The sequence below is a fragment of the Camelus ferus genome, chromosome 9 (assembly GCF_009834535.1).
Source record: "Camelus ferus isolate YT-003-E chromosome 9, BCGSAC_Cfer_1.0, whole genome shotgun sequence".
Lineage (NCBI taxonomy): Eukaryota > Metazoa > Chordata > Mammalia > Artiodactyla > Camelidae > Camelus > Camelus ferus.
In genome coordinates, this window is record NC_045704.1 from 16640651 (window position 1) to 16662598 (window position 21948).

Genomic DNA, 21948 nt, shown 5'->3' on the forward strand with positions numbered 1-21948 from the left:
GAGCAACCCTGAACACGGCAACCTCGGCAGATGTAACGTGCAGGAGACCTGGGAAACCCAACTGTTCTCATTTCCTGCGGCCGCCATGATAAGTTACTACCAACTTACAGATGAGGTGGCTTCAAACAACAGAAATTTATTCTCTCAGACTTCCAGATGCTAGAAGTCCGAAATCAAGGTGTTGGCAGAGCCATGCTCCTTCTAAAATCTCTGGGGAAGAATCCTTCCTGGCCTCTTCCTTGCTTCCGGGGGTTTTGCCGATGGTCCTTGGTGGTCCTTGTCTTGTGACTCCAGTCTCCACCTGTGTCATCACATGGCCTTCTTTTCTGTGAATATGGCTGTGTGTCTCCAAATCTCTCTCCCCTTATCAGGATACCAGCATTGGATTTAGGGGCCCACCCTAATCCAGTAGGACCTCAACTGTTTTTTTTTAATGGAGGTACTGAGGGTTGAACCAGGACCTCATTCATGCTAAGCACGCAGTCTACCACTGAGCTATACTACCCGCCTCAGTATGACCTCATCTTAATCACATCTGCAAAGACCCTACCTAGTTCCACATAAGGTCACATTCATAGAACCTGGGTGTTAGGGTTTTAACATATATTTTGGGGAGACACAATTCAACCTGCAACATCAGGCAACAGCCAGAACCAAGGTTTCAGATCTGTGGCCCCAGATGAATTAGCCTGTCCATCTCCAGCTGTGGAAGGCAGCCCATTTTGGCCCCAGTCCACTGTGGAGCAGATAGGCACTGATCCCACTGTGCCTCGCTCAAATTCCCAACCCACAGAATCACAAAATAAAGAGGTTATAGTTTTACAAGGTGGAGTTTGGGGGTATTTTCTTATGCTGCAGTGGTTGGCTGGAACAGTCACTTGCTTGGGGGGGTTTGTTGGCTAATTTTCCCCACTCCATACAGGGCAGGGCCTTTCATTTGCTCACTACTGTATTCCCAGTAGTGCCCAGGATACAGCAGGTGATGCAGAAAGGAAGGAGGGAAGGAAGGAAAGACCACATCTCCTATGGTATCTTATGACAAAACCTGGGCTAGGGCTATATCTCCCTTGATGCTCTAAGGCAGAGATGAGGCTAAAATGACATTTTCTGAGATGCTTCATAATGAAAACTGAGGCTAGTTTTCTCTCCCGTAACGCCCTACAGCAGAGATTGTGTTACCAAATTAGACAAGAGACCCTAGTGGAACCAAAATGCCCTGGTTGGTCAGGGATTTCTTTCCTGCTCAGGTTCTCCCTGCCAATAACGAAATGGAGTTTGGAGCAAGCAAGACAGTCTTTTGTTCAATGGTCAGAGAATGGAGAAGGGGAGCTCATGCTCTAAAGGCACCTTTTCCCTGATTACACACAGGGACAAGCTTTTTATAGAAAAGGGTAAAGGTTATTGGGGACAGTTTTGTCATTCTGATTTGTGGAAATGGGTGGCGATTTCCCAGAATGTAGTTCAGGCCTCTTTTCCACCCTGGTCTGGATGGCCCTTCGGAGTGTGGGTCAGAATTGGGTGGAACCAATATGGCGGGGGTGGGTGGAGATCTTACTGTTACAATGAAATGGTAATGAGCTGTAGAGTGAGCTTTGTCCCAGTTTGGAAGTTCACAGCTTATACCAGTTTCTTGTGGTTAGGCCCTCTTGTCTTGTCCTGTAAACACAGCTAGAAGACAGAATCAGTTTTGGTGTTCTGCAAGTTTGCCCAGAGGGAGGTTTTTATTAGAAATCGCGGGGCGGGTGTGGGGGGCACTTCCTTGCCTCCTTGTCTAAGACAGGCTTACCTGTTTTATAGAAACAGTTTAGGGACCTTTGGGTTGCTCTCCTGGGTGACATCTGGAGCCTAGCTCCAGTTGATATCCCACAGCAGAGACTGGAGGCTAGGAATACATTTCCCATGATGCCTTACAGCAGAAATTGAGGCCAGGACTGCATCTCCCATGATGCCCTACAGTGGGGATCAAAGGATAGAAATACATGTTCCATGATGCAGAGACTGAGGCTAGAGATATATTTCTCATAATGTCCTACACCAGAGCTAGTGATCAGGACATCATCGTTAATGGCTCCCAAGTTTTTGTTCAGGGATCTCGGTTGTAAGAAATAAAACCGGTATAAGCTGACTCAAGCAAAAAAGACCACGTTATTGGAAGTTTAGAATCCAAGCAAGAGCTCGGTCTCTGGGCTGCACCAGGGACAAGAAACAGAATTGAAAAGCTGTGTGAAATCAATGTTGTTTCCCTTTTGCAAAATCTGTCTCTCTGTCTCTCTTTGTCACTCTTCCTCTCCTCTGAATGTGTGGTTTCCCTTGTGGGCTGGGCTTTCATTTTATTTTTCTTTCTTTTTTTTTTTTATAGTGATTTTTTCTTTTTTGAGGGGGTTAGGTAATTAGGTTTATATTTACTTTTAAAGTTGGTACTAGAGATTGGATCCAGGACCTCGTGTTGCTAAGCACGCATTCTATCACTGAGCTATACCCTACCCCCTTCACTTTATTTTTCTGTCTCTTCACAGACTACCTTCGTCTGTGTCAAACATAGTAGCCAAATATGACCTTGAAATGTCAAGTATTAAGAACTACTTGTGTCTGGTTCTAAAATTTTAAAAGATAGACTCTCCTCTGATGTGGCCCAGTTTGGGTCAGGGCTCTGCCTACAACCCGCTTTGCTACGGCTGGGGAAGTTTATATCAAAGCCACCAAATACAGTTTTTCAGGTTGTAAACAGGCATCCACTGCTCCTGCAGTTCTCATGGTACACAGCCCACTCAGCCAGAGCTGGGGAAACAACCTCTGTGAGAGAGATCCTACCACAAAGATGGGGGAGCAAGTGAAAAAGAAGACTACCACTTAGAATGTTTTAATCTGCAGGCAGGGCTGCTTCTACATATTCCGCATGAATTACAGGCAATATGGTGGCCAGGGCTGTATTTAAGAGGAGACCCAACTCAAAATGGTTGAAACAGAGAGGAAATTGATTATCTCACAGAACAAGAGATCATAGGTTAGGACAGTTCCTGTGTTGACTAATTCAGTGTTTCCATTATATCCCAAAGGATCCATTCAAGCTTATCCAACTCATGGCCTCAAGATGGCTGCTGCAGTTCCAGGCATCACACCCACAGTCAGAGGCAATAACAAAGGGCCATCTCTTCTTGGGTCTCTTTTTTAAAACAAAGAAAGCTTATCCCCAAACTTCCAGGCTGACTTGCCCTCCTCACGTTTTATTTGCCTGACTTGTTTCATACCCTCATGCCTAGAGTATTCACTGAAAGGGGGCATGGAACCACAATATTTGGCAAAGTATGTTCTGACCTCACTCCTGGGGCTTCCCCACATCATCTGGCTACTAAAGAAAGGTTTATGCCTAAACAAAATCAGGATTCTCTAAGGAAGGAACAAAGGGGCGAGGAATATGTATTGGGGGGGGGGGAATGAGTCTTCTTCCTGTACACGGTGGGGAAAAACCCAGTTCTTCCCTGCTGTGTCTTTCTCCTGTGTGTCTCCTTTGCTCTCACACCACTGCTACACTCACAACACCCTGGTCACCAAATGTGTGGGTTTTTTTCCCCTCACCCAGCAATTCTTGGTGACACTGGCTGGGTGTTCTACAGCTTAGCTTAATTCTAACACGATCTACCTGGAAATAGCATCTGATCCCACAGGTTAAAGCCTCAGTCCCACACTCCCCACTTCAGATGACAATCGAAAGTCCAGAATGTTACCTGTGCTTCTGACTGGCTATAAATCAGACCTCCCCTTCAGGTTTGATTAATCTGCTGGAACATCTCGCGGAACTCAGGAAAATGATTACTTATGTGTACTGGTTTATTATAAAGGATATATATCAACATCCAGATGGAAGAGATGCATAGAGCAAAATGTGTGGGAAGGGGCACCAAGCTTCCATGCCCTCTCTGTGAAAGTCACTCTCCCAGCACCTGCATATGTTCACCAACCCAGAACCTAAACCCCACACCACTGGGATTTCTCTAAGCATGATGGATCATTAAGCCCATTTTTAGTCCTTCTCTGTTTTCTAGAGAATGGGAAGTAGGGCTGAAAATTTCAAGCTTGTCATCAGGTTTGGTCTTTCCATTGAGCAGCCCTCATCAGGACCCACCAAGAGTCACCTATTAGGACAAAAGACATTCTTATCACCCAGGAAATTACACAGGTTTCAGGAGTCCTGTGTCAGGAACTGTGGTCAGAGACCAAATGTTAGAACAAAAGATGCTCCTGATGCTCTTATCATTTAGGAAATTAACAAGGGTTTCAAGCGCTCTGTGTCAGGAATCAGGGGGCAGAGACCAACATATATTTCTGTTATCTCACAGATGATACTGAGAAAACAACTGACAAACTCTGAACCATCCCAAGACTTCAGAAACTCGAGAATGGTCTGCTCACAGTGTGTAGCCCATCCCAGCCCCCAAAATAGCAGGCACAGGAGTTATCTCCCCAATATACGCTTCTGTTTGAGAAAGCTAATTTCACCTCTGACCTGGGGATAGGGGGAACCTGTGGCTCATGTCTAATTTAATAAACACAATCTCATCCCCTGGCCATTGATATTAGTTCAGTGATAGGCAGGTGGCATTGTCTGGACCAATGAGACACAATGAAAGGTTTTGGGGGGGGGCTTCTAAGGAAAAATACTTCCCCACTTTGCTGAGGAGGCTTCTTCAAGTCTCTTTCTTCTTTCCCTTTCTCTTTCTTCTGCTCAGTCTCCCACGATCTGGCTTTCTCAGTCTGTCTTTCTGTCTTTTTCCCCCTCTCTACTCCTCTCCAAATGTGAAGGAAAAGTGTGACCCCAGAGGCAGCCATCTTGCAACATGAGAGGACCATTTACCCTTAAAACAGACCATGCTGAAGTCAGCCATATCCAAGACTTTTATATGTGAAACAATCATTTTTCTTAAGCCAGTTGGGTTGGATTTTCTGTGACCTGTATGGAAACCCTAATGGATAAAGTACCCTGGAGAAGCATAGGGACAGGACCACCACTCTTATGATGTCCTCAGGTGGAAGAAAAGGCGGGACCCCAAGAAGATAGATGAGAACCAAGCCAACATCCCCCAGGGTACCCTGAAGCTGGAGCAGGAGATACCAATCTGTTAGAGTCATGAGTATGAGACCTATACGTTCTTGGGAGGAAAGACAATTCTTAGCTACCCTTTAATCCAGTATCCCAAATCCAAGTTGGAAATTTCTCTCTCACCTATCCTAATACACAGAACATGAGCCCTAGGAGGATACGAGATTATCCAGCCTGAACACCTCCTTCCCCAGTTTAGAGAAAGGTAAACAGAATTGAAAGGGAAAGGAATCACTTGGAGCTGTAGTCCTGGGGCCATAGAGTTTGATGGAAGATTGGGTCCCAAGGACAGAGAGGATGCTGGGAGCCATGATCCTGGGGATACAAAGGTTGATGGAGCTTGGGTCCTGAGGACAGACAGGATGCTGGGAACTGGGTACTGAGGACCCAATGCTGGGAGCTAAAGTCCATTGGTGGATCTGGATGTAGCATTTTTTGGTGATGGAATGATGGAAATAAAGAGCAATGATTTTCATAGTTGACATATACCAGTTTCCCTGATTGTCAAATGATGGTGGGAGAGATTGAGGTCTCCTTGCTTCCATGGTTTCTCACTCTTCCTGGGTTCTTAGAGTGACAATCCTGCACTAGGCCTACAAGGTCCCAACAGAAGTGGGCTAAGGGAGACTCACCTCCCAGGAAGAAGGGACCGAAGTCTGGAGAAGTGAGTCAGTACCAACGATGGAAGAGAAATGAGAAGCGCACATAGAGAGACAGGGACACAGAGCAGGGAAGCAGGGTGGGGAAGCTTAGTCGCTGGGACCTGGGAGGTGTCCACCAGAGCCTCTCCTTCCTGCTGAATGATGCAGAAACACGGAGCCTCTCCCTCCACTGAATGATGCAGAAACAAGGAGTTTCTGGGTGAGGACAGGAGGGAGGGTGAAACTTGACCCCAGCCCAGCCTAGCCCTGTCCAGATACCAGGCTGGGGCCTTCCTTCTCAAGGTGGCTCAGCACACAGCCTGTCACATGACACTGACCCTAGTACTCACCTGTCCACAGAATACCTCTCACACTTACCTTTCCCGTAGCCCACTCCTGTCCCCTCCAGGCTCACACTATGGAACATGTGCACCCCACACCCACACCTTCACCTCCACCCACCTGTCCGCCAAACACCGCTCACACTCACCTTTCCCCTCAAACTCCCCCACCCTCGACTCTCACAGACTCACGCACATAATCGTTTAACACTCTCCCCTCCACACACACCCGCACCCTCGCGTACCCTTCCAACGGCACCCTCACCTTTCCCACGACACACTCCCCCTCACACATCACCTGCATACGCTCCCCTCTTCACCCGTCACCCACCACCTCTGCCCTCACCCAGCACCCGCACTCTCCCGCCGCGGGTCACGCTCGTACACGCCCCCTGCACGCCCCCGCCCATGGCCCCCCAAGCTCTCAGGCGCCGCCCCCCTCTCCTTCTCCCCCGCACACTCTCTCGGTGCCCTCTCCCCTATTGTCGGGGGCCTCCCCGCGTCTCCCCGCCCCCTTCCCCGCGCCGGCCCCGCCCCGGCCCCGGCGCCCCGCCCCCCGGGCGGGCAGGGGGCGGGGCTCGGGGGGCGGGGCTGGAGGCGCGGGCGGTGCAGGTGCCGGGCCGGGAGCGAGCGGCGGCGGCGGCGGCGGCGGCGGCGGCGGCACCATGGGCCGGGCCCGGCGCTTCCAGTGGCCGCTGCTGCTGCTGTGGGCGGCCGCGGCGGGGCCAGGTAGGGTCGCGGGCCGGGGCCTGCCGGCCGGCCGAGCCGGAGCGGGGGGCGCGCCGCGGTGACAAGCGGGCGGCCGTGGGGCCGCAGAGGCCGAACAATGCGCGCGGGGCCGGGCCGGCCCCCTCCCCGGGACAAAGCGCAGCGCGGGCCGGGAGCCGGGAGCCGCGAGCGGGGGAGGGGGCGCGGGCCCGGGCCGCCTTGCCGCAGCACCCCCCCAACCCCGGGCAGGCCCCGATCCCGGCGGGGACAAAGGCCCCGAGACCCCCCCCCAACCCCAAGCCAGCCTTCTCGAAGCTGGCCTCGCTGTCCTTCTGTTCGGTCTGTGTCCCTCTGTCCGCCCGTCTCTGAGTCCCTCAGTCTCTCTTCTTGTCCCCCTACCCTTGTCCTCGTCCCTCAGTCTCGAAGTCTGTCCCTCTCTCTGTCTCCCTTTCTCCTTGCCTCTCTGTCCCCCACCTCTCTACCCTGTCTTTGTCCCCCACTTCTGTCCCTTGGTTTCTGTCCCTTTTTACAGGGTCACTCTGCCCGCTCCTCATCATCCTCTCTATTCCCTTCTCTGTCCCCCTGTATTTCTGCCCTCCCTCTCTGTCCCCATTCTCCCTCTCTGTCCCTGTCTCGCTGTCACCTCTGTTTCTCTGTCCCCATCTGTCCCATTCCCTTGTCTCTCTGTCCCTCTCTTCCTGCCATTCCTGTTTTGCTAGCGCCTTCTGTCACCTGTCCCCCGCACTCCCCACTCTCCCTAATGCCCTCTCTCTGTCCCACTGCCTCCCTGTCCCCTGGCTCTCCACCTCCCCTCTCTCCCCTTACATCTTCCATCCTGAGATCCCCATTGCCATCCTTCATTTCTCCGTGTCTCTGTCCCTCTCTTCCCCTGGAGAGGAATTGAGTCAGGCAGGGCATCTGAAGGGCCCTGGTGGGAAATGTGTGTGTGGGGGGGGAAGTGCACGGGGACCCTTGACATGTGGGCACACACGTGGAGTCAGCAAATGCCTCCCAAACGCTGCCCCTCCCCACCCATTCACACACCCAGGCCATGACCTACAGAGAAGCCCCCTCCAGGACATCCAGAAAGCTCTCCGCATACCCTTATCACACACTGGAGAAAGCTGGAGACCTCCCAGATAGGGTGACCCTGAGACCAGGGACAAGGTCAGGAAATGTCACCCCCATACTCACACTCTCGCGCTGTGTGTGCCTCATACCTGCCACGGATCACCCCCTCCCGGTGGGGAGAGCCACTCTGGGGGGAATGGATGCTTGGGAGGTGGATGGGCAGATGTGGGAGGGCTAGATGTCCTGTAGAGATTTGAGAAAGGAATGTAACCAGATGGCACAGGGCTGGGGGCCTCCCTGGGTGTAAATCCTGGCTCCTGCCATTTGCCGGAGCAGCCAATGGCAAGCGTCCTCCTCTTTCTGGGCCTCAGTTTCCCTTTCTGTAAAATGAGGACGTTGCACTTGGTGACCTGAAAAGAAAGGTACTCCAGTTTGGACCCCCGAAGGGGTTTCTGGCAAGTTGGGTGCAGGTACACCTTTGCCACTCTACAGTTTGAGGCAGAGCCTCCCACTCCTCTTTCAGGGACAAGGAGAGGGGCAGAGCTGACCTCTCACCCTCTGCCTTGCTTCATTCTATAGTCTTCTGCCATCACGTCAGAACTTTCACCATTACCCCCTTTCTTTGTGCAGACACACCACAATTTACCAGATGAGCTCTTTGATACTTCAGCTGTATCTCCATACAGTTCTGTTTTTCTTTCTTTGTTAGGCCCTTAAAACCAGGCTCATAGACTCCTAGGACCAATGAATCTAGTAAACAAAGAACCTGAGGGTATTTTAGATGTTGACATCTTTCGGATTCCAGAATCCTAAAGTCTTTAGAATCTTGGCACCTTTAAAATTCTGGAACCTTGCTGGCATTAGATTCTAGCCTCCTGGCATCTTTAGAACTCTGAAGCCTTGATGTCTTGAAGATCCTGAATCTTGACATGTCTAACATCTAGAATCTTGACAGTTAGAATCATGGTGCTTTGGATTCACAGAATCAGAATATAGCCTAAGATAACCACCTACCCAGTTTAAGAATCTTTTTCTAGCACTTCTGGAAGGAGGTAGTCCTACAGGCTTGTCCCTTGCTTAGTTTTAAACTCACTGCTTCCTGGTACCCTAAACCCTTCTGTAAACTTTCTTTAAATTAGATGGCATGGGCTTTACAAGTTGGGAGAGAGCTGGGTATCACGGGAAGCATTCTGAAACCAGGCCCCTCTGGTGTACTTCTGGGCCAGCCCCTGCCCTGTCCCTCTCTGAGCCTCGCTTCCCCTTGTGTTAAGCATGGAGTAGGCAGCTGGAGTACCTGATCTCAGAGGACCCTGCCTGCTTTTATTGTCATCAGATATTTCTGAATGGCCTTGGCCATCAGATTTTAGGAGGTGTCCATGGTACCCACATTTCCCTTTTAGTCACTCGCCTTCCTCTCTCACCTTGCCCAGCTGGCTGGGGTGGGGATGGGAGATGGGCTTCGTTTATGCCCTTTCAAAAATGTAGTCTCTCTTTCCTGGCTCAGTCTTCTGCCAGGAATAGCAGAAGAGGGTGATGAGACTTATGCCAAAAGAAAGAAGGGTCCAGGGTGGGTGGGCGAGAGGAAGTGGGAGAGAGATGGGTTGCCTGCCCAGAGATGCACAGGCAGAAACAGAGACCCTTCAGGCCAGGAACTGGATAGATCAGAAAGGAACAGAGGAAACAGATACCCAGATCCAAAGATAAAGAGGCTATTAAGAGTTGGGGGGCTTCGTGGAGGGACAGTTTGTTGATCCCGAATAATGTTTTCCTCCCAAGTGACTCATTTTCCCCTCCCTCCTAAAGTTCTGACTGGCCACTCTAAGAAGAGGGTTCTGTCACTGATCCCCACCCACCCATGAGCCGGATGCCTGAGTCCCCAGAGCGGAGGTCAGGTTCCGCAGTGGATTCCAAGATCTTAGACACAGCAGGGCTGGGGCCTGGGGTGGGTTAATGTCGTGCGAGCCTGGCCTGTCCCCATCTTGGGGAACACAAAGGCAGCTTTCTCTCTGGGGGCGGTGGGTGCTGGGAGACAGTCAGACTTGCCAGCACCCAATGGCCTGTGGCACCAGGACCCAAGCACCCACTAGTTCCCGCCTGTGCAGACCCCAAGCCCAAAGGTCCTCTGGGAACCAGGCCCCATGGCTCCTTAGCTGGTCCCCAGTGGGGCAGGGGGGCGGCAGCAGAGCCCGGGCTCTTCTGGAGGGGGGTGAATAGAGGGCACAGGGGGTGGAGGCTAGGACAGTGAGCGCTCAGTGCAGACTTCCCGGAGCAGGAATTGTTCCCCTGACCCCACGCCCAGGGGGAACCTCCAGAGGACTCCCCCACCCCCTGGCTGGGCTTGAGGCCCAGAATCCAGGGAGTTCTGAATATCCCAGGAACGTGGGGGCCACAGGGGATGTCTGTGTGTGAGGCTGCTGACTCACCCCTACGCCTCCACCTGATGCTTGCTTCACAGATAAGAGGGGGATGAGAGGGCTGGGGAGACAGGACTGTGGTTCTGGAGGTTGAGGACTGTGGATCCGGAGTCAAAAGTTCCCAGGAGAGGAGTGGAAAGGGGGCCTGGACTCCTGGATTCTGAGGGCAGAAGGGGCTGGGGTTTTAGACTCCTGGTTCTGAAGTAGGAGACCGCTAGGGGTCCTGGACATGTGTGTCAGAGGGAGGAGGGGGCTGGGGTCCCAGACTCCTAGGTCTGAGGGAGGAGGTAGCTGAGCCTTGGACTCTGGGTCTGAGGGAGGAGGGAGCCAGGGGCTTGAACTCCTAGGTCCAGAGGGAGAAGGGGGCTGGGGCCCCAGACTCCTAGGACTTGAAGGAGGGTGGAGTGGGGGGTACAAACTCCTGAGTCCTGAGAGAGGAAGGGGCTGGGGGTCTCACTCCAGGTTTCTGAGGGAGGAGGGGCTGGGACCCTGATGCCTAGGTCCTGCAAATACAGGCGCCTTCACAAGGCTGAGCTGGGGAAGAATTGATGCTTTGTGCGAGGATGTTCGGACTCCGCCATTGATGGGGGGCTGAGGGGGGGTTCCGTCAGGACGCAGGGATGTACCACCTCCCTAGGGGAGGAAGTGGGGGAAGGAGGCATGATACCAAGAGCCCCCTAGGGAGAGGATACGGAGGGGGTGGCTGTGACCTTCCCGGATCTGTGACCTTGAGACTCCCTTGGGTATTCGCTGACTCAGGACCCAGGAAGTGCTCCCCCCACTCCACTTGGTCTCCGTGGAAACATCCACCAGCTGTGTACTCTGGACCCCTGGCTCCTGGGTCCTGAAGGAGGAGGGGGTTGGAGGCCCAGAATCGTGGATTTGAGGAGGGGGGGCGCGCTTGGGACGTCTGGATTTGAGGCAGGAAGATGCTGAGAACTCCGACTCCTGGTCCTGATGGAGGAGGGCGCAAGGAGCCTGGACTCCTAGATCCTGGGAGAGGAGGCAGTTGGGGGCCAGACTCCTGGGTCTAAGGGAGAAGAACGCTGGATTCTGGGTCTCTACATTTCACCTGCTCAGCCACTCTTTCCCAAACCCTCCCCAGTCCCTTTTTCCAGGCACCATCCCCATGACGACTCCAGGCTGTCTTCACAGTTTAAAGGGCCAGTGCCCCAGCCCCAAAATCTCAGCCCCTCTCTGACCAGAAAGTCCTGCCTCACCACCCCCCAACCCTGAAACAAAAGCTCATGGGACATTAATATTCCAGGCACAGGCACTGTTGGTTACTGACTCCTCAGGAGGGGGAGGGAATAAGACAAAAGCCCCCCACCCTCACCCCATGTGCACCCTCAAGTAGAGAGCAGGGGATTCATTGGGGAGGGGGGCGATCCAGAGGTCCTGACGACTCCCAAGATATGTTGAGTTTCTGCTACTGACTTGCCTGGGACCCTTGAGCCTCATTCTCCACATCTGTAAAATGGAGGGGCTAGCATTGGGTTAGCCCTGGGGTCCAGTGTCCATGGATAGGCTTCAAAATGTTTTTTAAAGGCACCAGAATGTTCAGGCAGGCCGGTTTGCATGTGGATGGGCACATTTCTGGGGGTTGTAATAACAGCAGCTTTGCACAGAGGGCTTCCCGAACTTCAAGTCCTGGACTCATCCTTGTGAGTCGGGCACTGGCATCATCCCCAGTTTACAGACAGGGCATCAGAGGCTCAGGAAGCTTAGGCCACTTGCCCCAGGTCACACAGATGGCAAGTGGTCCTGCTGGGATCAACCCAGGTGTTTAAGATGATGTCACAAAGCCATTGTGAGGCTGAAATAAGATCCTGCCTGACACTGGCGATTCATGTGTCAACCTCCCCAGACTTTTATCAACTGCCAGGCATACTGCTAGGTGCCAGGGTGCCACAGTAAACTCCATGGATTACATCCCTGCCTTCATGGGGTGTATATTCGAGTTATGGGGAACAAACAGACAATAAACACATACGCAAATTAATAAAATAATTTCAATGAAATTTCCAAGGAGATAAAACAGTGGTGATGAAATAGAAAGTATTCTGGAGGTAAAGGTGCAGGGAGTGAGAGAAGGCCTATCTCCTAATGAGAACAGGAGGCAGTCCTGGGGCAATCAAGGGGGGAGAACATTCTAGGCAGAGGGAAGAGCAAGTGCAAAGGCCTTGAGGTCGAAACATGCTCAGCATGTTTGAAGAACATTAAGGCCAGTGACCCTGTAGTAAAGCAAATATTGAGAAGGTGGTCGGAACTGTGGTGGGAGAGGGGCCAGGCCACAAAACACCTTGAAGGCCCAAGGAAGGAATCTCGATTTTATTCTAAGTGTAACCAGTAGCCCTCAGGGTGTTGTAAGCAGAGAGGTGACTTCATCTGATTTACCTTCTTGAAAAACCCATCCAGCTGCTGTGTTGAGAATGGTCTGGGGAGAGGCAGATATGGAAGCAGGGAGACTCATGTGTAGCTCTTGAAGTTCCAGGTAAGAGATGGTGTCGATGGACTCGGTGATGATAAATGAGGTAGACAAAGGTGAATAGGTTTGGAATATGTTTTGGAAATAGAATGGATAGATCTTGCTAATGGAATGGATGTTAGAGGTGAGGGGAAGGGTGAGAACTTGAATGATTTCTAGGGTTTTTGGCCCGAGCAACCAGGTAGATGGTTGTGACATTTACTGAGATGGAGAAAACATGGGGAGGAAAATATCTGGGGCAAGGATTGGACATGTTAAGCTTGATATTCTGGGAAGTGCTAGATAAACCCGTAATGGTGGCTTAAATTCACAAAACATTATATTCAAAGATAAAAGAATCTGGAAGTAGGCATCCGGGGATTTTCTGGTCTCTCCACATTATCACCAGAGACCCAGGTACCTTTCAGCTCTTGGTTCCAGCAACTCCATCACATGCTAGTTCCAGGCAGCACCAAGGTGACCTGGTGAAAAAAGGACTTGTCCCTTCCTTTAGGAAGTCCTCCCCAGGTTACCACATGACACTTTCCCATATATCCAATTGGACAAAACTTTATCACGTGGCCTCACTTAGCTGCAAGGGAGTCTGGGAATTTTTGCTTTCTGCTGAATATAAGTCAACCATAAAACACAACCAGGATTTTCTTACTAGAGAAAGGGAGGGATGCATCCTGGGTAGGAAGCTAGCTGTCTCTGCCTCCTCCTCCCCCCAGAATTAATCATTTCTGCCCCTCATTCCCCAAATCAGGTTACCTATTCCTCTTACAGGGAACATAACACTTCTGATGGGCTGTTACAGTGATTTGTGTCTACCTCCCCATAAATCTTGAAGGCCTTCCAGGACAGGGACCTCATCTGACTCATCTTTGGGCACCCAGCTCCTGAAAAGCTCCTCACTGCTCAGGAAATACTCCAATGAATGAATGAGACAGAATATGAGAAACATAGAACAATAGTTATCCAGCATTTAAAAGGGAGTAACCAGATCTGACCAAGGCTCTTTCTTGCTTTAATTCCACCACTGGCCTTCAGGATAAAAGCAAATCTCCTAGCTTTTGGCATTTGAGGCTTTTCCCAAGTACATCCTACGACCCCTTATCAATGCTGGACACTTTTCACCTGGACAACCAGGCATGGATGTGGATGCAGGACATGGAATCAGAAATATGTAGATGCAGATCCCGGCTCTGCCACTTTCAGGCTGTGACCTTGGCCAAGTCATTTTCTCTCTCTGGATCAGTTTCCTCATCTATAAAATGGGAACTGGGAAAAACCTGGGGATTGATCATAGTGCCTCCCTTGTTTAGGTACTGTGATGATTAAATGGAAATTATATAGGTAATGCCCTTAGCACAAAGCCTGGAACGGGAAATGCCTAATAGACAGTAGCTATTACGGTTATTGTTGTTTGGAAGATGACAGTGACAGTGATGATGGTGATGTTGATGATGATTAATCTCAGCTTTGAGCTTTACTCTAGGCTGTTTCTTCTGCTGGAAACACCCCCTACTAATCCCTACCTTGTTCCTCTGGTGGATTAATCAGGGTAAGTTAACTGCTATAACAACAGCCCTGAAAGCTCAATGGCTTAACGAAAAAGTCTATCTCTCATGCTACAATCCTGTGCAGGCAGGTCGCGGGGGGCAGGCAGTCAGGGCCCCAGGCTCCTTCCAGCTTGTGATCCTGTGCTCCTCTGGGCTCCTTGGAGTCCCCTACATTCAGCCAGCATGAATGACTGTGAGTGAGATGAGTCAGGCTGGAAGAGGTGTTTCTCTCTTCGCCTACTCCCATGGCCAGAAATCAGTCACATGGCCCCACCTAAGAACAAAGGATCCTAGGAAACGTAGCCTAATCGTGTGTTATACCAGTTAACTTTAGCCATCTTAAGAGACCCTCCAAAACACAGTAGCTTTAAACAACAATTGTGTTATTTGTTCATGAGTCTAGAGATCAGCAATTTGGAATGGATCAGTCAGGTACTTCTCTTGGTCTCAGCTGGGGTCAGTCATGTGGCTGCAGTCACCTAGTGGTGCCACTGGGGCTGGTTGGTCCAGGATGGCCCCAGTCACGTGGTTATCTCTCTCCGATATGCTTAGTCTGGGCATCTTCACCTGACAGTGTCAGGGCAGCAAGAGGGCATGAGTGGAAGCTGCAAGGTCTCTTGAGACCTAGGCTCCAGGACTCATATGATGTTACTTCTAGCAAATTCTGTTGGTCGAAGCAAATTGCACGGCCTCCCCGGATTTGCAGGGTCAGAGTGCCTCCTTAATGAGAAGAGCAGCAAAGTTAACTTACAAAGGTCACGTACAGGGACCAGGAGAAGAGTGTGGCCATCTCTGCAGACAAGCTACATCATGTGCTCAGGTGTGAAAGATGGGAAGTGGTGAATACAGAGCTGTTTCCCATACCTGGTGAACTCCAGCTCACTCTTTAAAATGTGGCTCCAGTATTTTCTTCCAGAACCTCCTCTGACCACCCGTCTCCCTAGGCAGTCTTAGTCTCTGCTTCCTCTGGGCTCCCAGTGTGCCCTGTGCTGCCCCCATTAGGGCACATACCATTCTAGAGCAGGTTTTCTCCATCTCCTGGACTCCAGCCTGTGGGATATGTTGGGTGTGATGAACTGAAGGAGAGGGGAAGGACAGGGATTTGAGGTTTGGATGGGAGAGGACCAAAGGGAGAGAGACAAGAATGAATTGCAGCCCTCAGTGAGTCTCCTGTTTCTCTGTCTACTGGTCCAGGGGCAGGACAGGAAGTACAGACAGAGAATGTGACAGTGGCTGAGGGTGGGGTGGCCGAGATAACCTGCCGTCTGCACCAGTATGATGGATCCATAGTTGTCATTCAGAACCCAGCCCGACAGACCCTCTTCTTCAATGGTACCCGTGGTGAGTGCTGGAGTCTGGAATCCTGAGTCTTGAAGGAGAGGGCTGGGGCCTGACAGAGGACAGAGCCGAGACTCTGGGCTCCTGGGCCTGAGGGAGGAGCGGGCTGGGGACCTGGACTCCTGGTCCTGTGGATGGGAGGGCTTGAAACCTTCTGGGTCTCCAAGGGAATAACTAGGTTACTCAAAGGGAGTAACTTTAGATGCATAGGTATGGTTGGAGAAAAGAGGCAGAGGGCTGAACTCTAAGCTCCTGGAGGGAGGGTGGGACTTCTGAGGTCAGAATTCCCCAAGTTCACTCTTGCTTGTTCACTCTCTAGCCCTGAAGGACGAGCGTTTCCAGCTTGAGGAGTTCTCCCCGCGCCGGGTACGGATCCGGCTCTCAGATGCGCGCCTGGAGGATGAAGGGGGCTACTTCTGCCAGCTCTACACGGAGGATACCCACCACCAGATTGCCACGCTCACTGTACTGGGTAACGGCCTCCCCCTCCTCGGACTCATTCCCTTCTTCCTTTCTCCTCTGCTTATCCCTTATCTTGAGACCTGACCCTGTTTTTAACCTCCTGGACATCTAGTCCCTGTGAATATGGCCGGCCTTCCTGACCTCTGGCCTCTGTGTTTGACCCCTGCCACCTGGGACCCTTGTTCCCTTTGGTGCCTGGGATCCCGCAGCCTGGTTACTTTGAGCTCATCTCAGTGCTTCCTCTGACCCCCGCCCCCCCCCTCCCCGCCTTTGCCCTCTTCCCCCTGCGCCAGTGGCCCCCGAGAATCCGGTAGTGGAGGTCCGGGAACAGGCGGTGGAGGGCGGCGAGGTGGAGCTCAGCTGCCTCGTTCCACGGTCCCGCCCGGCCGCGGTCCTGCGCTGGTACCGGGACCGCAAGGAACTGAAAGGTACTACCGGGTGTGGGGCGGAGTGGGGAGGTGCCAGAGAAGGGCGGGACTTGAGAGGAGGCGGGGTTCAAGGAGGTGTGGCTGGAGGGAAGGCTCGTTTATTTGTGGGCGGGGCTTGGAGGCGAGTGCATAGGTTTGGCAGATACTAGCCCCTCAATATATAGCTATTGAATAAATTGATGAGAGGGCGTGGAGTGAAAGAGAGGAGCTTTGGGAAGGGGCACGTGGGGTTGTGGGCTTCATTCGGGGAGGGACGTGGTTTGGAGGACTAGAGGCTAAGGCTGTGGATAAGGGGCGGAGCCTGGCAAATAGCCTGCTTTGGGATTGGCTGAGGGGCACTTTGTTCCTTCCCCGTGGAGGCAGAATCCCGGCCTGACAGTGTCTGGGCGGGGCTTGGCAGGGGTGACTAGCGGCCAGGAAAGTGGCAAGGTCTGGAGCGTGGCGAGCACAGTGCGGTTTCGTGTGGACCGCAAGGACGACGGCGGTATCGTTATCTGCGAGGCGCAGAACCAGGCGCTGCCTGCCGGACACAGCAAGCAGACGCAGTATGTGCTGGACGTGCAGTGTAAGTGCCCGGCGAGCTGGGACCTGGGAGAGCGAGGGTCCCAACACCAGCTGTCCGCCCTCGGGAAACTTCCGAGTCTCTCATGATGACCCGGACAACCACTCTCCCATCTCACTTCTGCCCACAGACTCCCCCACCGCCCGGATTCATGCCTCCCAAGCTGTGGTGAGGGAGGGAGACACGCTAGTGCTGACGTGCGCTGTTACGGGGAACCCCAGGTGAGATCTGGGACCTGAGACTACTGGGTCTTGAGGAGACTAGGACTGGGGGACCTGGACACCTGTGTCTCAGGAAAGAGAGGACTGGATGAACAGAGGGGGCTGGGGCCCGCACTTCTGAGTCCTGAGAGAGGAAGGGTCGGGGCGCCCAGACTCCTGGATTCTGAGGGTAGAAGGGGCTGGGGAGAGGCCAGGATTCCTGAGACCCTGGTAATGGGTGGAAGCTGGGCCCGGGACTGTTGATTTTCTAGGAAGGAAAGGGCTAGTAGGGACCTTATTTGGAAATGCTGCATATCTAGATCCCTGAGACTTCAGAATTGGGTGCTGGCACCTGCGCCTCTAACTCTCACTATACCCCTACCCAGGCCAAACCAGATCCGCTGGAACCGCGGTAATGAGTCTTTGCCGGAGCGGGCCGAGGCAGTCGGGGAGACGCTTACGCTGCCCGGCCTGGTATCCGCAGATAATGGCACCTATACATGCGAGGCGTCAAACAAGCACGGCCACGCGAGGGCGCTCTATGTGCTCGTGGTCTACGGTGAGGACAGGCTGCTGTCGGCCTGTGGGAAGGGCTCAGGGCAGGGGCGGGGCTTCCCGTGGTCCCCGAGATATCCTGGGTGGGGCGGGGCCTTGGGAATGACAGGCTGGATTGGATAGTGTTTGAGACCCAGGCTTTGCAAACCGGCGACGAGCAGAAGCAACAGCCGACAGAGTTCTTACAGTTCTGGGGCCAGACTGACGGTCTGGGTTCAGATTCAGTTTTGCAGCATCCTATTGCGGGTATCTTTGCGCTTTAGTTTCCTCATCGGTAAAGTGGAAATAAACAACAGCACCTACCTCATAGGGTTGTTGTGAAGATATGAGCTAAATATATAAAGCGGTTGGAGGCGCCTAGCACAAAATAAGTGTTAAGTATTTAGCTCTTTTGACAGTGGGGCAGGAATTTTGGAATGGCTGGGCCCTAGCTCAGCATTTTAAATACCTGGAGCGTTTTAGACAAGATGGGAAGGGGCTTGGACCTGAGGTCAAAAGAAAGGGGATGTCCTGTTTCTGTTCTCTGCGGGGTGTGGCGAGGGGAGGAGGCAGGTAGGTATTAAAATAACTCGGGGGCCGGGTCCGGCTGTGTACAAACCTACACGCATTCCTTGAGGAAGTGGAGCATAAGAAGGAGTGAAGCCATGAGAAGGAGCCACCAGGTGGCAGTAATTTGTGGGACGTGGCACTTAATGGGGCGCAGTTGGATGAGACCGTCCTCTGATGACCTCGTCCTGCGCCCTGTCCTTCTGGCAGATCCCGGTGCTGTGGTAGAGGCTCAGACGTCGGTGCCCTACGCCATTGTAGGAGGCATCCTGGCGCTGCTGGTGTTTCTGATCATATGTGTGCTGGTGGGCATGGTCTGGTGCTCAGTACGGCAGAAGGGTAAGTAGGGGCGGGGTCTCGAATTCAGCGACGGGTGTGGTTGGTTGTGGGATTCGGAAAGGGGTGGGGCCTAGTACCCGAGTCTAAAGAGGGCGGGCGTAGAGCTGGGATGAGGGGGCGGAGCCTAGATCCAGGATTTGAAACCCAGCGGAACTTGAGGCCCAAATTCCAAAAGGGGCGGGTCTTTCGGGCCAAGACCCTAGAGGGGGTGAAGGGTTGAAGCTGAATTAAGTCCATGCGTTTGAATTCCTAATTGCTGAATGAGTAGGGAGCAGAGCAGGAGAATTCTACCAGGAGAACGGATAAGCGTTGAGCTTTCCGTGAACTTTTGGAGTCTTCCTAATTCTGCTTATACCTCTCTCTGTCCCTGTTTTGCTATTCCCCGGACTTGATTCCCTCTCCTTGTATGTTCCGTCTCTCTCTCTTCCTTCGTCTGATATGTCTTGTCTGTCTCCCTTGTCCAACTCCTGGGTCCACACATATATGTCGCCTTTGCCCTGGGGGCCTCTCATCCCTCAGGCTCCTATCTGACCCATGAGGCCAGTGGCCTGGATGAGCAGGGAGAAGCAAGAGAAGCCTTTCTCAATGGCAGCGATGGACACAAGAGGAAAGAAGAATTCTTCATCTGACCCCACCTCCACCCCAGGCCTGTGCCTGGGCTGGGGTCCACCCCACTGCCAGCTGCAAAGACATTTACCAGAGTCTGGGATGGTGGGCTTCTCCCCCCACCACTAACACCTCAGACGTTTGGGCAGGGATGGGGGTGTCAGATGCCTGGGTCTCAGCAAGGGCCAGAAGCAAGGGCCCAGAGGTCTGGGTCCCCCAGAGGGCAAGGGCCAAAGGTCCAGATCCCCCAAGTCCAGGGAGGGCAGGGCGGTAGGGATTGGGTTGGGGGAAGATAACTGGGGGAAGGCTAAGGCCCCTAGGCTGCAGAACCAGGTCTCCTGGGGAGGGATCAGATTCTGGGAAGGGTGGGGTGGGCAGGGAAAGGGAACACAGATTTCTTTGGGGGCCCCAGACCCCATGCCAGCCATTGTAGGAGTTCCACAGAGCTCTGGGCACCTCTTTGCAAAGCCATGTTTGCACGGTGGGGTTAAGGGTGGGGGGGAGGGCGTGGAAACAGGGATTCTGTGTCTTTGTGTCATAACTTTGATGGGGGCGGTGAGGGAGACAGCCCCAACTCTTTTCTCCAATCCCCTTCCCCAGGTTCCTCGGCTCCCTTTCCTCCTCCCCCCAATCTGTCCCACCCATTTGTCTCTGTCCACCCACTCCTGGGGGGGCCTTCCCCATCTCTCCTCCAGGCCCCCCGGGGAGGGGGAAAGGAGTTTGGGGGGAGGGTGTGTTGGTCTCTATGGTTTTATATATAATATATTAAAAAAAATCAAAAATCTGTATGAAAATATCAGATTGCGACCCCTGCCCCCAATCCTGGCTTTTGCCCCCTTTTTCTTGTTAAAAAAAAAAAAAAACACATTTTGTACGGGGCGGGGAGGGGGATGGGGAGGGGGTTTGGCAATCCCACTAACCACCATTAAACTGAGGAGAGAACAAGTGTTTGGGGTGGCTTTGTGTCTGTCCCTCTGCCCAGAGCTGCACCATGTCAACAGGGAGGGTTACTAAACTAAGGGCCGAGGGGAGTGTGATGACTGCTGATGGGCAGTATAGACCAGTAAAGGGTCCTCACTTCTCCAAGGGCACCTCCGTCCTTCCAAGAAATCTGGGTTTTTTTCTGGTCACTTTTTCAGCCAGAAGTCACCAAGTCTCCTCTCAAGTAGCTACTGAGCTACCCCACCCCCACACAATGGCCTGGACCCTTCTCCTGGCCTACTCGACCCCTGACTCAGTCTCCGGAGGAGCTTTCAATTACTCACATCTCGCCCACTAAAAACCTGTCCCTGCCCTGCTCAAAAATCTTTCCTTAGCTCCTCATCACCTCTAGTTCAAGTCAAAGCACTTTAGCCTGACATTCCAGGCCCGTCAAACATTTATCTAAATTTTAGATGAATGATTGTAATTTTAGAGTCAAAAATATATTGACCTTACTTTGTAGCAGGTGCTGTTCAAAGGACGGGAGATGCCACGATGAATAAAGGAGGCCAAAGTTAGGTGTTCCAGACAGTTTAGCATTAATCTCAAACTTGATCCTGTTCTAGGCACTGAGGACCCAAAGTGAAAAAGAAAGGGTGACTCCATTCTTACCTCCACAAAGCTTTCATGAGGAAAGCAGATTACAGCAAGGAAGCAAAAAACCAACCAACCAACCAACCTTAATTTCAGATTGCCATAAATACTATTAAGAAAATACAGAGTAATGGGGTGTGGGGGACTATTTTCTTTTAACTTGTTATTATGGAAAATTTCAAATGTACAGAAGTAGACAGGACAATGAAGTCCCATGCACTTGTCACCCCAGCTTCAACAACCATCAACTCATGGCCAGTCCCGTTTTATCCACTACCCACTCACTTCTCTAAAGCCAATCTGGAGGAGCTATCTTAGAAAGATCGGGGAAAGCCTGTCAGACTGGTATCTGTGCCAAGGTTTGAATGATGAGCATAACATCTATTCGAAGATCAGAGGGAAAAGCATTTTCAGGCAAAAGGACAGCAAGGGCAAAATCCTGAGATGGTAAAGAGATTGGGGTGTTTGAGGGTAAGTGGAGCTAGACAGAAGTGGATAAAGAGGAGTGTGTGTGTGGGGTGAGGGGGAGTGACGTCAGAGACGAGCAGGGTTAGACCATGTGTATGTAGCCCCTGGGCCATGACAAAAGGTTTGGATTTTTTTTTTCTAAGTGTAATGGGATCTCATTGGAGAGTTTTAAACTGGAATGAATCACTTCCAGGAAGCCTGGAATGCTGTAATAGCTTTCCTATACTTTCAGCATAAAGTCTGTGCTCTTAACTTTAAGGATAGGAGACTTTCTCCTCTCTTTGAAGTCTAGATAAACTAAACTGCTTTCACTTCCTCAAACCAGGCAATATTTTTTCTGCCTCTAGGCCTTTGCCCTTGCTGTTCCCTCTGCCAGAAAAACTCCCATTCCAGTTGGCTTCTATTCATCCTTAGCTTAAAGACAATCATCACCTCCTGGAAGACTTTCCAGGCTGGGGCAGGTGCCTCCTCAGGTTCCCACAGCTTCCTCTGCACTACCCATCCCAAGCTCTGACCACTCTGAATTGTGGTTCTGATTGTGTGTGCATCTCCTTCCTTTGATGGGGG

The 21948-nt window shown here is 52.1% G+C and overlaps 1 protein-coding gene across 1 annotated transcript; it reads left to right on the forward strand.

Annotated features, from left to right (window-relative positions):
- Window positions 1-6653: 6653 nt before the first annotated feature.
- Window positions 6654-20201, forward strand: CADM4 (cell adhesion molecule 4). Its single transcript, XM_032485888.1, has 9 exons — window positions 6654-6809; window positions 15497-15643; window positions 15960-16112; window positions 16396-16530; window positions 16931-17095; window positions 17223-17313; window positions 17679-17851; window positions 18604-18732; window positions 19252-20201. Exons 1-9 carry the CDS (start codon window positions 6746-6748, stop codon window positions 19359-19361), a joined length of 1167 nt encoding a protein of 388 aa, XP_032341779.1. The 5' UTR covers window positions 6654-6745; the 3' UTR covers window positions 19362-20201.
- Window positions 20202-21948: the final 1747 nt, after the last annotated feature.